Source organism: Acipenser ruthenus, chromosome 20, assembly GCF_902713425.1.
Source record: "Acipenser ruthenus chromosome 20, fAciRut3.2 maternal haplotype, whole genome shotgun sequence".
NCBI classification, from domain to species: Eukaryota; Metazoa; Chordata; class Actinopteri; order Acipenseriformes; family Acipenseridae; genus Acipenser; species Acipenser ruthenus.
In genome coordinates this window covers 982,716-998,200 of record NC_081208.1, presented here as the reverse complement: position 1 = coordinate 998,200, position 15,485 = coordinate 982,716, and the positions used below count along the sequence as shown (strand labels likewise).

The 15,485-nt window shown below is 39.6% G+C and overlaps 2 protein-coding genes across 2 annotated transcripts; both read left to right on the top strand.

Annotated features, from left to right (window-relative positions):
• The first annotated feature begins 1,144 nt into the window (after nt 1–1,144).
• On the top strand, nt 1,145–7,306 carry LOC117963724 (taste receptor type 1 member 1-like). The gene is made up of 6 exons (XM_058993013.1): nt 1,145–1,402; nt 1,492–1,801; nt 2,451–3,233; nt 4,646–4,861; nt 5,043–5,163; nt 5,511–7,306. Exons 1-6 carry the CDS (start codon nt 1,206–1,208, stop codon nt 6,440–6,442), a joined length of 2,559 nt encoding a protein of 852 aa, XP_058848996.1. The 5' UTR covers nt 1,145–1,205; the 3' UTR covers nt 6,443–7,306.
• A 1,233-nt stretch (nt 7,307–8,539) lies between these two features.
• On the top strand, nt 8,540–14,704 carry LOC117425796 (taste receptor type 1 member 1-like). The gene is made up of 6 exons (XM_058993012.1): nt 8,540–9,243; nt 10,299–10,602; nt 11,101–11,817; nt 12,261–12,467; nt 12,614–12,734; nt 12,996–14,704. Exons 1-6 carry the CDS (start codon nt 9,008–9,010, stop codon nt 13,913–13,915), a joined length of 2,505 nt encoding a protein of 834 aa, XP_058848995.1. The 5' UTR covers nt 8,540–9,007; the 3' UTR covers nt 13,916–14,704.
• The last annotated feature ends 781 nt before the right edge of the window (nt 14,705–15,485 follow it).

Sequence of the window (15,485 nt, the reverse complement as noted above, 5' to 3'; positions counted from 1 at the left end):
AGGGGATTGTTCTCCCATAATGGGACGCCATGCAGGCGAGAGTAAATGATAGGTGCACTTTCTACTTTCGATTACCCAGAGACTTTTGGTGTAGGCCTACATTGACATTTAAAACATGGGAGAAAAATGTATCGCTTTTTAGTAGGAAGTATATGGAAGCAGTTTTGTACAAAAAAAAAAATCCTAATTTTGGTAACACTTTAGTTTAGTGCATACAAATAAAGCTTTATTAAATTAACAGTTCTTATTGTTTTTGATAGGTAACTATAGTAGAAGATGACTTTTTTTTAATCAATAAGGCTAACTAGTTCTCTGAAGAAACCAACTATGTTTAGTTATGAAGTAGTTGTTAAATTTGAAGTTACCTGAAAACTTTTATTATTATTTGTATTTATTTTTTGGTAAACTAAACCTTGCTGCCTTCTGACAGAAAATGTTTAATTAAACCAATATTTCAATATGGGCAGCAGTGTGGAGTAGTGGTTAGGGCTCTGGACTCTTGACCGGAGGGTTGTGGGTTCAATCCCCAGTGGGGGACACTGCTGCTGTACCCTTGAGCAAGGTACTTTACCTAGATTGCTCCAGTAAAAACCCAACTGTATAAATGGGTAATTGTATGTAAAAATAATGTGATATCTGTATAATGTGAAATAATGTATAATGTGATATCGTGTAACAATTGTAAGTCGCCCTGGATAAGGGCGTCTGCTAAGAAATAAATAATAATAATAAAAATAATAATATATTTAACAAGTGTATTCTTTGTGAATAAGCTGTAATATTTTTTTTAAGGAATTTTTTGTAGGAAGTCAAGCTAATCATCTTTGAACCAAATATAATTTCAGATTTTTATTAGAATCATTTCAAAATCTATTCACGTGTTACGTTAACACATTGCAAAAGTGTTTTGGTGTAACCCAGACCCTCTCAGCACAGAGCCGGGACCTTCCCAAACAAGGACATGCTTGTCTAACTAATTGCAATCAATTATTTAAAAAAATAAAAAGAAATAATTATACAATCCCTCAGGAAATCAGATCCTGTATGTTGTCATTCTAATTACACAGTAGCCCAAGTGGTAAACAAATTCGTTTGAGAGTCAAACCGTCAAATATCCCACAGTATGTAAATTCTGCTATAGAAAAAGCACACGCAGACATGTACAGAGGCAGTGTGTATAATCCATACCCTGAGGAACAACAGTCATGGCCGTTTCTTTTATTCTCTTATTCACACACTTGTGTGCTGTGACCTTGGCTTACTCTGAACCCAGCTGCACAGAAACGCCCGGACCCCAGTTTGAGTTCCAGCAGGACGGTGATTATTTGATTGCTGGATTATTCCCCGTTCACAACTCCCGTAGTATAACCAGAACAGTACCTGAACTGCCGGACTGCAATACGTAAGTGCTCCATTCTTCATTTAAAAAATAATATTTTTAATGTAATAAAAATCTGCACGTTTAACAATGGTAAATGTCTTATTTTTTAGTGAAATTTTCAACAAACATGGCTATCATTTGATGCAAGCCATGCGATTCGCCTTGGAAGAAATAAACGGTGCCACCAGTGTTCTGCTGCCCGGTGTTAAATTGGGATACGAAGCATACGATATCTGTTCAGAGACGGCTAATCTCCTAGCAGCATTCAACATCGTGTCCAAGCAGAACGTTGAGCACCAAAATGAACAGCTAACAACAGTGACGCACAATGACCCCAAAACTATAGCTGTGATCGGGCCAGACAGCAGCACCTATGCTTTCACCACAGCGAGCGTAATGGGATATTACTTGATGCCACAGGTATTTACATACTTTAAACAGCATTTTATTTACAAATGGTTTGATACGGGCGATATTCACACAAATAAATAAATCACAAAGAGCTATGGTCTTTGTATTTTGGTGTTTAGATTACAGTAGCTGGTTTGGTGCAAATCAGCACCATGTTTTAACAGTTTTAAAAAACACAATGCTGGAAACAGGTTTGGATCATATATCAGACTTGCTGTAAAAGTGTGTCATTCCTTGGCTTATTCTGTAGTGACCTCTTGTGGATCCTACTGTGGTAAACTTTTTGATAAAGCCACTTTGAAACCTTAACGCTGGAGAAGACAATCCTATCTGTTCTGGTCAATTCCATTGGTTTCCATTAACCACTGAATTTAGTCTTGTTAAATAATTGAGGAATAAATTGAAACAAAGTCCTGCTACTGAATGGACTGCAACTGGTTGCCTATCTGTTTTATTATAAATAGCAATTATGTTACAACTGCAGTTTTGACAGCGCTATGGTAACAATGTAAAACTGCATCATTATAATTATTAACCTCGTCTTGCATGCAATGCAGTATGTGAACTGAGTGGGATTATAAAACCCTTTGTTAAATCATCCCTCCCTTCCTGCTCCCTTTACTTCATGTGTTAATAAAACACTCTTTCATATTTGCAGATCAGCTATGAGGCTTCCAATGAATTGCTGAGCAACAAATGGTTATACCCGTCTTTCTTGCGCACTATCCCCACCGATAGGTATCAGGTGAGGGCGATGCTTCAGCTACTGTCAGAGTTTCAGTGGACCTGGATTGCCCTCCTGGGAAGTGATGATGACTACGGGACACAGGGGATGCAGAGTCTATCTAAACTAGCATTGAAATATGGGATCTGCATAGCTTATCAAGCCATCATACCCTCTTACAGCGAAGCCACAAGGACTGAAATGCTACAGATGATTAAAGGCATTGTCCAAACCAACGTGAACGTGGTGGTAGTTTTTTCTGGCAAACGCAAAGCCAGCGGGTTCTTCTCACTGGTCGTCGAGCAGAACGTTACGAATAAAGTGTGGATTGGTTCTGAAGACTGGTCCATGTCCACGTTGGTTTCCAGGCTACCTAAAATCAAAAGCATTGGCAGCGTCATGGGGATATCCGTCAAAGCGGCAGAGATGCCCGGCTTTGCCGAGTTCGAATCTCTTTCTATTGAATCGGAGAACTCTAAGGTCAACGAGGAACCAGTGTGCCAGAGTGAAACTTTCTCAGAGATCCTCGCCTGTTACCAGGTATGCGACCAGTGCAGGTTGCTGAATTCTACAGACGTGCCCTCCCTGCTGGAAACCTTCGATATTCAGTCTTCATTCAATGTCTACACCGCCGTGTACGCTGTTGCACATGCACTGCACCAGTTACTAGGCTGCGACTCTGAAGAGTGCCAAAAAAAACAGGTGCACCCTTGGCAGGTAAGGGGTTAACCTTAACAAGTCAGATCTATTTTATATAGCAGATGCACGTTATATATCTACTGTCACCCGATACGCATGCCAGCGTCAGTGACACACTGTCGCTGGAGGTGAAAAGCGTTCAGTGCCTGCTGGCGCTGGTGTGTAACACCTGTAACATGTTAAACCAGCGCTCAGTGCCGCACCGCCGCGGACCAGCAGCCAATTTCAAGCTAGCAAGCCAATATAGAAAGTGTCACATGACAAGTGTTCGTGTGCTGTTTTAGCTTGCTGAAATCATCTTCTTTAGAAACTTTATTTTTATTTTTGATGGCGCACATTGTAAGTGATATTCTGGAAGGGGAGACTCCCTTTTCAAAGTTCGTAGAAACAAGCAATCAGCAGCGACAGCGCTTCCCGGCAGCTTTTGTCGAAATTCTCTTTTTATAGTATTTTCTGTTAACATTAGTTTATGGATAATCTTGTTTGCTTTTAAATTGTCACAAAAAGACTGTTCTGTAGTCCGTTCATTTTAATTCCCTACATGGTCTTGTTCTAGTGCTCAAATACACACTCCCTTTATTCTTTCTATATTTACCCGAAACCTCGCTTAATATAATTTTAGGAAATGACATGTCAGCGCTGTGCTTGCATCCAGAGCGCGTCTGCCGATGAAAATAAAAATACGGCTAAAAACAAAACAGTATTCGGTTCAACAGAGACAGTCAGTAGCTTAAAAACAAATAAATGAAATTATCCGTGTCTGACTGCACAGTTTGAAATTTGAATGCGCCGCCCCTGCATGCTCTGCGACGCACAGCCAATAGGCAGGGACGGGACGTTGAAAAGAATTATTGGAAATGTGGGATGAGGCTTAGAAGCAAAGGTATATTTCAAGGTCTTAAAACGACATTTCCCACAATTCTTTGAAAAGGGAGTCTCCAGTGTGTCACTGACGCTGGCATGCGTATCGGGTGCTACTGTACATATATATGTATATATATATATATATATATATATATATATATATATATATATATATATATATACTGTGTGTAAATGTATATATGTGTATATGTGTATATATATATATATATATATATATATATATATATATATATATATATATATATATTACACACACACACACACACACTTAAGGGCCATTCTATACCCAGTTTAATGTGTATTGATGTAGTTAACTACTTAGGATCTGGCTGCAGGTTGAATTAGTTCATTTATTTTAGATCCGCCACTGTTAGATCATTCAAACAATCCCCCGGTCTGGAAATGTCTGAGTACTTTAAATCCACGTGTTTATTCTTACTGCAATTACTGTAGGCTTCATCATTTTAATAATAAAGAAGGATACAGCACATGCATGTATGTGTTTAATGTTTTTGTTTATTGTATTTATCATTTGTTATTTGCAGCTCTTGCAACAGATTAAACAGGTTAATATTTCCATTCATGACGCCCCATTATATTTTGATAATAACGGAGATCCCCCTACCGGCTATGACATAATTGCGTGGGACTGGGCTGGTGACCGTGTATCATACAAGGTGATCGGATCATACAGCCCCAACCCAGAGAGACTGCTAATCAACAGAGACTTGATTAACTGGAATGCCAAGGACAACAAGACAGTAAGTTTGGGATCTTTCTTTTTGAAAAGTGTAGGAAAGTCATGTATAGCATAGTAAAGGTGTAGTGTAGATTTCAAATCATGTTTATTTATTTGTGAACTTTGAACAGGGTATGTCAGTAGACCATTCCTGCATGTTTAAATGTTTTCTAATAATTCTTCTCTGAATATAAACCACACAGGTGCCCACCTCTGTCTGCTCTGCGGAATGTTGGAAGGGGTACAAAAGAGTTGTGACTGGCGCTCACGTTTGCTGCTTCAACTGTGAAGCTTGTCCCGCAGGAACTTTCGTGGATATAGATGGTGAGAAAATAGATCAATCTGCACTCTTTAACTCATCCAAAACTTCCAACACTAAATGTAAAACTGTGTCTACTTGTCTCATATATGTTTAACTCCCACACACACTGACACAAACACAGATACACAATGAGTCAGATGTGACACGCTTTTGTGCAGGCTGTGTTTGCATTCCAGTTTGTGTATGGAAACCTGCTGGCCCAGTTGCTTTCACCCAGTACAGGGTTTACATGTATGATATTCTTCACCACTATATGTGTTCCTCAACTTTCTAAAAACAATTTCACTGACTAGGCCATTTACTGCTAAGAGCATAACAGTTTATTTTTGTATCCCCTTCCCCCCCATAGATCTTTTCAATTGCAAGCCTTGTGAGATACATCAGTGGTCTTTGCCAGAGAGTGACGCCTGCCTCAACCGAACTGTAGAATACCTCCCATGGAATGACATCACTTCGGCAGTGCTGATAATCACCTCAGTCATGACACTGCTTCTGACTATAGCCACGGCGTGCCTTTTCCTGCTAAACCTGAACACCCCAGTGGTCAAATCGGCGGGTGGAAAGACATGCTTGCTCATGTTGTCCTCCCTGGCGTGTGCGTCCTGCAGCGTGTACGGTCACTTCGGCGTCCCCACGGCCGTGGGTTGCGCATTCCTCCAGGAGCTGTTCTGCCTCAGCTTCACCATCTGCCTCTCCTGCGTCGCCGTCAGGTCATTTCAAATCGTGTGCATTTTTAAAATGACTGGCAAGCTGCCAAAGGCTTATGAGTTCTGGACCAAAAATAACGGCCCACATGTATTTATCTTAGTCTCTTCTGCCATTGGGTTCTTTATTTCACTTATGCGCATTGTCCTGGATCGTCCTGTACCAATTGAGAACTACAGCATCTCTCCTGATAAGATCGTGTTGGAATGCAGCGGGACCCAGTCTGTAGGCTCCGCTATGGAGACAGGGTACGTGGGATTGCTCAGCTTCTTGTGTTTTGCATTTAGCTACATGGGGAAAGATTTGCCAGCGAACTACAATGAAGCCAAGTGTGTCACGTTCAGCCTGTTACTATATTTAGTCTCTTGGCTTGGTTTCTATACCACCTACGCAGTCTACAAAGGAAAGTATACCCCAGCTTTTAACACCGTCGCTGTATTGGCTAGCGTGTTGGGTATGCTCGGGGGTTATTTCATGCCCAAGTGTTATATTATTCTGCTGAAACCTCAGCTTAATACTGCAGCGCATTTTCAGAATTGCATTCAAATGTACACTACCAAGAAAAGTGATCATTAATGCTAAAATGTTACTGCAGGTAATCATTCTGTACTTTAAAAGCCAATGGAATTACGACATTACATTTAAGGATCCTGCTGTTAATGTCATTATTTATTCAGTTTATAATAATGTTTAAAATACTTGCAAGTTTATTATTATTTATTATTATCTCTGTAACACTTTAAAATCATAGCTGCAAGATCATATGATTATCAATAGAGCTTCATAGGATTGCATAGAAGTAACATGAATGAATAGCAAATTTGTGTTTGTTATTTTGTAATGATGTTTCTACTCTTGAAGATAAATACATTTTTTAAAAATTGCCAGAAATTCATAATGAATTCAAGTTGAACACCACAGCAGCAGCAGCTAATGCCCTGGAATTCAGTGGAATGTGCAGTGATTGTATGAAAGTTTAAACATTTGTTTATTATTATCAATTGTGGCTTGATTTATTATTATTATTATCTCTGTAACACTTTAAAATCATAGCTGCAAGATTATATGATTATCAATAGAGCTTCATAGGAATGCATAGAAGTAACATATGAATAACAAATATGTTTGTTATTTTGTAATTTTTCTATACCTAAAGATGAATGCATTTTTAAAAATTGCCAGAAATTCATAATGAATTCAAGTTGAACACAGTAGCAGCTAATGCCCTGGAATTCATAGCAATGTGCAGCAATTGTATTAAAATTGAATTATTATTATTATTATTATTATTATTATTATTATTATTATTATTATTATTATTATTGATTGATTTACAGTTTCAACAATATAAATCCTGTAAACAGCTATATTGCCTCATTAAATACTAAGCTTATATTGCTTTGCATGTCTTTTGTAACCCAGCTATCTTTTTGTATACTCGTGATTTAAAATAAATAAAATCCAATCCAAATGGAATTGAATGCTCAGTAAGATTGTTGTCTTCTCGTGGTGTAGGGGATGATTTTTCAGAGTGTGTAAATTACTAAAAACGTTCAGGATGTCAGCTTTTTTATTTTATTTATTTTTTTAAATATACAACCTAAATTAGTAAAACTGCCTTGAATACCTTCTGTGCTTATTTCTAGTTTTGTATTTTTAACAATTATTCTTGTCTTTGAGAGAAAAAAAAAACGAGTATGGCTTTGAAGATTTGCCCAGAGTTCTTCCACATTTGTCTACCACACCCGTGAAGCAATCCTTACAGTGTACACTATATTGGGGAAGTCTATAATATTTAGCCGCCCCAAGAATCTTGGTTTTCTTTAGGGTCATTCAAGTTTGAAAGTGGAAATGTGATCAAGTAAGACTGATACTATTCCCCCTGAGATATATATATATATATAGATAGATAGATAGATAGATAGATAGATAGATAGATCTAGATATATATATAGGTTGATAAGAAGAAAAAATATTTTTATAAATAAAATAAAAATAAAAATACCAAAAGTTTAAATTATTGAAAATTTATTTCATGACGTTTTGGGCAAAAGCCCTTCTTCAGCTGTGTAGAAAGAAGAGTAACACAGTGCAGTAAACTTGTTGATTTTCAAAAATTATATAATAAGGGGATATTAATGTTGCATTCATCTTCCTGAGGTTTTAATTCATCACCCTTTAAATATATTTATATACTTTATTTTCCCTTCCTTGTTCACATTCATTTATATAGTCGCTGTGCACTGATTATCACTGTGGGCAGCAGTGTGGAGTAGTGGTTAGGGCTCTGGACCGGAGGGTCGTGGGTTCAATTCCAGGCAGGGGACACTGCTGCTGTACCCTTGAGCAAGGTACTTTACCTAGATTGCTCCAGTTAAAAACCGAACTGTATAAATGGGTAATTGTATGTAAAAAATAATGTGATATCTTGTAACAATTGTAAGTCTCCCTGGATAAGGGCGTCTGCTAAGAAATAAATAATAATAATGTATTGGATCTGTTTTCGTTTAATTTACTTACTTTCACTAACTGTCACACGATATTCACCTGGATTTAATTCCACCCCAATTGACTAATGCGCTAATTACACGGGACATTCTTCACGAGGCTGACCAGATTGCCATTTATAAGGGCTTTAAAAACAGCAGCGCCAGAGAGTACAGGAGAAGAAACAGAACACCGCGGCGAGATGCAGCTTGTTGAAGATGGGCAGGCAGGCAGGCGGGCAGGCGGGCAGGCGGGCAGGCAGGCAGGCAGGCAGGCAGGCAGGCAGGCAGTGAGTGAGTGAGGGAGGGAGGCAGGCAGGCAGGCAGGCAGGCAGTGAGGGAGGGAGGGAGGCAGACAGACAGACAGTCAGGGAGGGGGAGAGAGAGCGAGAGAGAGAGGGAGGGAGGCAGATAGATTATGAACAGATGTTCTGATGCAAATCAACTCATCTAAACATAATAAAGAAGGCATAGGGCATTAGTTGTATTCGCGTAATGAGTTCTAAAATAGAATGATGCGTTTCTATTTGCTTTGTCAGGAGAATTTGCTTAATGTATAATGCAAATATAATGCAAACACGCACCTGTGAGTACGTTTTAATATTAGAATGCTGCACGCATAAAACATAAATCAAGTTAGCGTCACAGAGTCGTGATGGTCCATTGCAAGGCTGTGAGCTGTGTCTTTAGTAACTTCATAGATGCACAAACGATGCTTTACTTTTTGCTAGCCCTGCTGTCTTTTCCTGCCCATGGTCTTCCGTCGAATGACCCTGAAAATCTGGACTGCGTTCCATTGCAGTATACTCAGCCTGGGGATTATGTGATTGGTGGATTGTTCTCCCTGTGCACAACTCCGATAACGGGACGCCATGCAGGCGAGTGTAAATGGTAAGCAGTACCCTTTTGACCTGCTAACCAGATAAGGTTTTGGGTCATTGAGTAATTTACTCTCCAATGTAGACACTAAAATGTATTCTGGGTGAGTAAAATGCAACATTGCCTTGAAGTCAGGAGTACTCGTTTCAGTAAATAGTCTACATGCTTGAATGCTAACTGATGGGGTATGCAACTGCCTTACGTTTTAACTTTTAATGTTAGCTGTCCCGGCATTTCTATGATGCATTCTCTATAGCTGCCGCGCGTTCAGTTGACCATTGAGACGTAGGGAACCAACGAAGTACAAGCAAAATCGCTATGCGTATTCTTTACGCGTGATATTTAAATATCGTACGAAATTCGTGTTTTTCAATGCATGGATCACACAGTATGCAGGTTATTTGGAGCGCTTCTTGAATTATTCATAGGCTTTAGATGTGCATTTGCATCTAAAACATGGTAGAAAAATGTATCATTTTTTAGTGGGAAGTCTTTGCCGTGTACAAATAAAACACTTAATTGCTGATTTTGATAGCATTTTATTTTAGGGATCTGTTGTAGTATGTAGCCTACAGTAAAACATGCATATATATATATATATATATATATATATATATATATATATATATATATATATATATTTAGCTCAAAGAGCCAGCTGCCCATATATATATATATATATATATATATATATATAATATGCGATAATATACTATACGCACGTTGCCGCTTCCTCTGGCTCCAGGAGCTGCTACACATAAACCTAACCCGACCTCAAATCACAATTTTAAACAATTGCCTTAATCCTTAACCTGATGTCACAGTCAGATAGTCAGATAGATAGCAGATTGCTTTTCAGTCCCCATCAGCGGGATGATTGAAATATGATTATCTATAGAACAGATGTGTGGATGCTTCCAGAAGATACAGAACTGACGTATCGATAACCTGCTTAACACATTAAGTACTAAATACAATGTTTAGAACAAAAAAAAACATAGGCATACATAACCAGTATACCTAATCTAAGGGTTTTTATGATGTGGTAATTAACTTTCCCCCTGCAGTGCGGTGGTCGACGAGATGTCATGCCATCTTTTCCAAGTGATGAGACTCGCTGTGATGGAAATCAACAGCTCCGGCCGCCTGCTTCCCAACGTGACTCTGGGGTACCATGTCTTGGATTGCACCTCCGAGGCGATCTGCTTAAAGGCAATGTTGTACTTTGTTTCAACCAAGAAAGGGCTGCAAGTAAATTCACAGTCCTTCTTGTACAACGATCAAACCAACGTGAAGGCAGTGATCGGCCCCATGTTCAGCAGCATAGCCTTGAGTTTGGGACCCATTCTGAGTCCCTTTCTTATGCCGCAGGTGAGAGTCTTTCAGGCTATCCTTTTATAAATAGACATCTCTAAGCTTCAGTTTTGTTCAATACGCATTATACGGGGGATAGCATACCTGAAGTCTCTGGCATGCTCCTCAAACCTTTTGCGCAAAAGTCTGGCGCAGTGGATGCGTGTGTTTGTCTGTCTTCTGGAAAGTAGCCATCGTCATTGGGGTACAAGTGATTTGATCAACAACGATTCTTAAACCATTAAGCGTCATTGTCCTCAATTGAGGACAGGGTACTTTGTAATGATTTTGGACGTGTTACTGTAATGTTCTCTTTACCGTAATGATAACTTACTCTAATTCTGTTAACCCAAAAATGCAATGCATCAGATTGCATAACTACAGTCAAAGGAAAATGTATTTGGTACTAATTGAAGTAGTATATATTCATAAGCATGTATGTAACCTCCGCACTCCTTCGCGTTGTATATGTCTGTGGTGATACCTGGCTAATACGTTTTGGTTTTATTTTTTCAGGTCAGTTATGGAGCTACAAATGAGAAATTAAGCAACAAGTGGTCATATCCCTCCTTCTTCCGGACCATTCCCAGCGACAATTACCAAGTCAGGGCAATGCTCATGCTGCTAGCAAAGTTTCAGTGGAACTGGATTGCACTCCTGACCAGCGAAGAGGACTATGGGGAGGATGGAGGGCAGAGCTTGCTGGAGCTGGCCTCCCAGTTTGGGGTTTGTGTCGCGTACAAAGGAAAATTGCCCACTGGCAGTAGCAATTCGACCACAAGAATAAATGAAATGATCCAAAACATCATCCGATCGAGGGTGAACGTTACAGTCCTATTCTCTTTGTTTGCCCCTGCTGTCACATTCTTCCAAATGGCAGCGAAAGAGACCAAACTGAAAGACAAAGTGTGGATTGCCAGCGAGCCCCTGACGTACGAAGCGTTCCTGGAGCAGAACGCTGGCAAGCTTATAATACTCCCAGTCACGCAGCCGAAGCTCCCTGAAGAACTTGAATCTGAATTCAACAGGAGAGAAAACTATAAGACCGACACACAGAATGAGACGAAGGCAATGCACGGCTGTGAGGAATGTGGCTCGTTTATAGATAAGGGAGTCGACGGACAGTATGAATTCAGTGTATATTCTGCTGTACACGCTGTAGCGCATGCTCTGCACCAGCTACTGGGATGTGACTCGGGAAAGTGCCGCAAGGACGCCTTTCATCCCAAAGACGTAAGAATATTGGAAACATTTTACATTAAGTGTCTGTAATTTAGTGTTTATTTTCATAGCAGTTTCTTAATAAATACATGTGTACTTGCACATAATTTACAAGGTTATGCATAGCTACAATGTATTTAATGCAGACATCTTTTTGCACGATATATGTAAGTCCATAGTTTTATCAGAAAATGGTTAGGTTTAGAGATAGGGTTATGGCTAGGGTTATATCGTGCAATAAAATTAAACATTAAGCACATTATAACTATGCAGAATAACATTGTAATTATGTGTAAGTAGACATGTACTAATTAACTACTATGCAAATACACAGTAATTGGAGACACTTGATGTAAAGTGTTACCCTATTTAGTGGCAGGGGTTTATTAAAAGCAGTTAAAGCCTCTGTGTGTAAAAAGATTGCTAAACACTGGTTTTCGTTTATTTTATTGCAGTTGCTGGTGGAGCTTCAAAAGGTGAACTTTTCTCTTCTCAACCACTCTGTGTATTTTGACAAGAACGGGAACCACCTTTCTGGTTATGACATCGTTGTGTGGGACTGGAATGCTGGGAAGCTGTCTTCCACCAAGACTGGGTTTTACAGCCCTGCATCGGAAACCTTTGAGGTCGATGGAAGTTTGATCAACTGGACGAATAACAAGGTGATCTTAATAAAGGACTTCCGTGAGGCATTGTGTTTTTATATACTGTATGAAAGAGAAATGGAGATTCAGGAACACCTCCATTAAACACTCAATATTCTGATATGCATGACCTGAATGAACCCGTGTCTTTGTTTTGGGCCCAGGTGCTGACCTCGGTGTGTTCGGAGGAATGTCAGACAGGACATAGGAGGAAGTGGGCTGCATCGCATCGCTGCTGCTTTACCTGTGAAGTCTGTCCAGAAGAAACTTTCCTCAATACCAGTGGTTTGTAAAACCTGGACTCTTGACACTGTATTGCTCCTGTGACATGCATGTAGGGTTACCACATGGCTCCAGATTTCAAGGGGCCAGTTCTGGCTTTTCAACTCACACCCCAATGCATTCTGGTAAGTGTAGTCCTGTTACTCAAAGAAAACAAACAAGTGAAAGGCACCTGAGACCAGCAAAACGTACAGGAATGCATTGCGGTTGGGGTGATAATGGCCAAAAACCGTATTGATTTTCAATTCATCTCTTTTTTTCTAGATCTCTATGTCTGCCAACCTTGTCCGAACGGACACTGGTCATCTAAAGGAAGTGCACTTTGCCAGCCCAGAACCCTGGTGTACCTCTTCTGGATGGACAGTGTGTCCATAATACTGCAGGTGGTGTCTCTCCTTTTCCTGGTTATGGTTTCAGGCACCGCGGCTGTCTTTGTGACTAACTTGAAAACTCCAGTGGTACGGTCAGCAGGAGGCAAAATCTCCTTACTCATGTTGGCATCGCTGGCATTGTCTTGTTGTGGTGTCTTTTCTAATGTTGGGAGGCCCACTGTTGCGACCTGCCAGCTTGCGATTGTGTTTGCTTTGGGTTTCACAACCTGCCTTTCGTGCATCACAGTGAGATCGTTCCAGTTGCTGTGTATTTTCAAACTGGCTGCAAAGCTGCCCAATGCCTTTGATTTTTGGGTTAAAGAACAGGGGCAGTACATTCTTATCTTTCTGTGCACCACCCCCCAGATTGCTATTTCCATATACCTGCTGATCAGAAGTTTACCTCCTGTTGAAATCATTAACAAGGACACTATAATGCCGATATGCAGTATCTCAGGTCTGGTGCTGAATCTGTCTTACATTGGCCTGCTCAGCTTGTTCAGCTTCGTTTGTTCATACATGGGGAAAAAACTGCCAGATAACTACAACGAGGCCAAGTGCACTGCATTCAGTTTGTTCATATGTATAACTTCATGGATTTCTTATTTTACATTGATATCTGTATATACAGGGAATCCAGCTGCTTTTAATGCAGCAGCTATGTTGATTACTTTATTTGCAGTCTTTGGGAGTTACTTCATCCCTAAATGCCACGCTATCCTTATTAGACCAGAACTGAACACCACTACACACTTCCAGTCCTGCATCCAGCTGTATACAATGCAGAACAATACACAGTCCAAGCTCAACTGATGATCTGTTACTGAAGTGCACAAATCAATGTTATTTCTTATCATAATATTACTGTTGTAGAAACAGATATTTAAAAAAAAAAAAATTAAAAAATGGTGAAAACTTTACCACTGATATAAGTCTGCACCATTTTTTTTATATGACGGAAGCTTTTTAGGAACCACGTTTTGTTTTAGAACTGCTTTGTGAATATTGCCTATAGTGAGTTAAGTGAATAAGACCTAATATACTCTTGGAAATCGCTCTCAACGCTGTACAGGAGAAATGACGCATATTTGCAGATCCGTTTTTGCTACAATCCTGTAAAACAACTGGTTGAATGTTGTTGTTTTCTTTCACATTGGACAATGGTTTCCTCGGGCAGCTGCTGAGATTATAATGGTTTCGCATTCACAAACAGTAGCAGGGGACCTAAAACTCGAGGTTGTGTCCTACAGAGTTAGACTCCTGTCCTGTGAAGCAATGACTCCTCGAACTGTGCCATTGAAATGCCCATTCGTGTCTTGGCACATGGGGTTCGATTCATGTTGAAACTACTATAGCTTAGAAACCTCTCTTGTAATGTTATCGATCTTGTATCTGAGTGTGATTGTGTTATACTGCTTTTTATAGGAATTTCTTAGGAATGCATTTATTAAATAGTGTAATGTTGTTTTTTTCAATAAGTTAACCAATAAATAAACTGATTGAAATCGAGTATTTGGGTCTTCAAATAAATCTCTCATTCTCTTACAAATTCTATGATTATCCTAACATATTTTTTGTTCTAATATCTTGCTGTTTTGTTATTACCACATTTGTATTTTACGTCCCAGTTTATTTTAAGGGGCTTTTAGTTTATTGATTCTTTATAACAGTGTGTTAAGGTTTGGTAAATATATTAACCTATTTATAAACGAATAAAAAAAATCTAAAAGAAAGGAACATCATCATCTCGTGGTAACTTTACTGCACTGAAAATGCTTTGAAACACCTTTTCAATCGATTTGCAGTTGATAATCCCAAATTAGGGGTCTGAGGTTTGCTGAAACGTTTTAGCTGACCTTAATTCGTTCATAAATAGGTTCATACATTAACTAACAAACAGCAAGGAAATGCACACCATGTGTTCACCCTTTCAGTCCTGGAGGGACCGCAATAGTTAGCCTTATCAGTGCCGTACGTTAACACAAGCCGTCGCAAAGTTCTCGTGTATACTCAATAAGCGAACTTATTCGGCTCGATAAAAACTAATACTTCAGGACTGAAAGGGTTAATATGTGAGACGGTTAGCTACAGCGCTTTTTTGCCACCTGTTGATCCGCTACCTGTTGGTGTTCCCCACGTTCGACAACAATACCCTCCGAGGAACAGTGAACGAACGTTCAGTTGCGACGTGCCTCAAGGTTTGAGCTTGGCAGGTGCGCGTTCTTTGACGTGCTGTCAGGGGTTGTTGTGAGTATAGCAGGGCTCGCTCTGAGCTGAGAAAGGTCTGCTATTTGCATAAAGTGCTCTAAAGTAAACTGCAAACTGCAAACACCGTCCGGAACAGCTGTGTTTGTTAAGAGCAAATCAGTTGGTCTTATGTGAT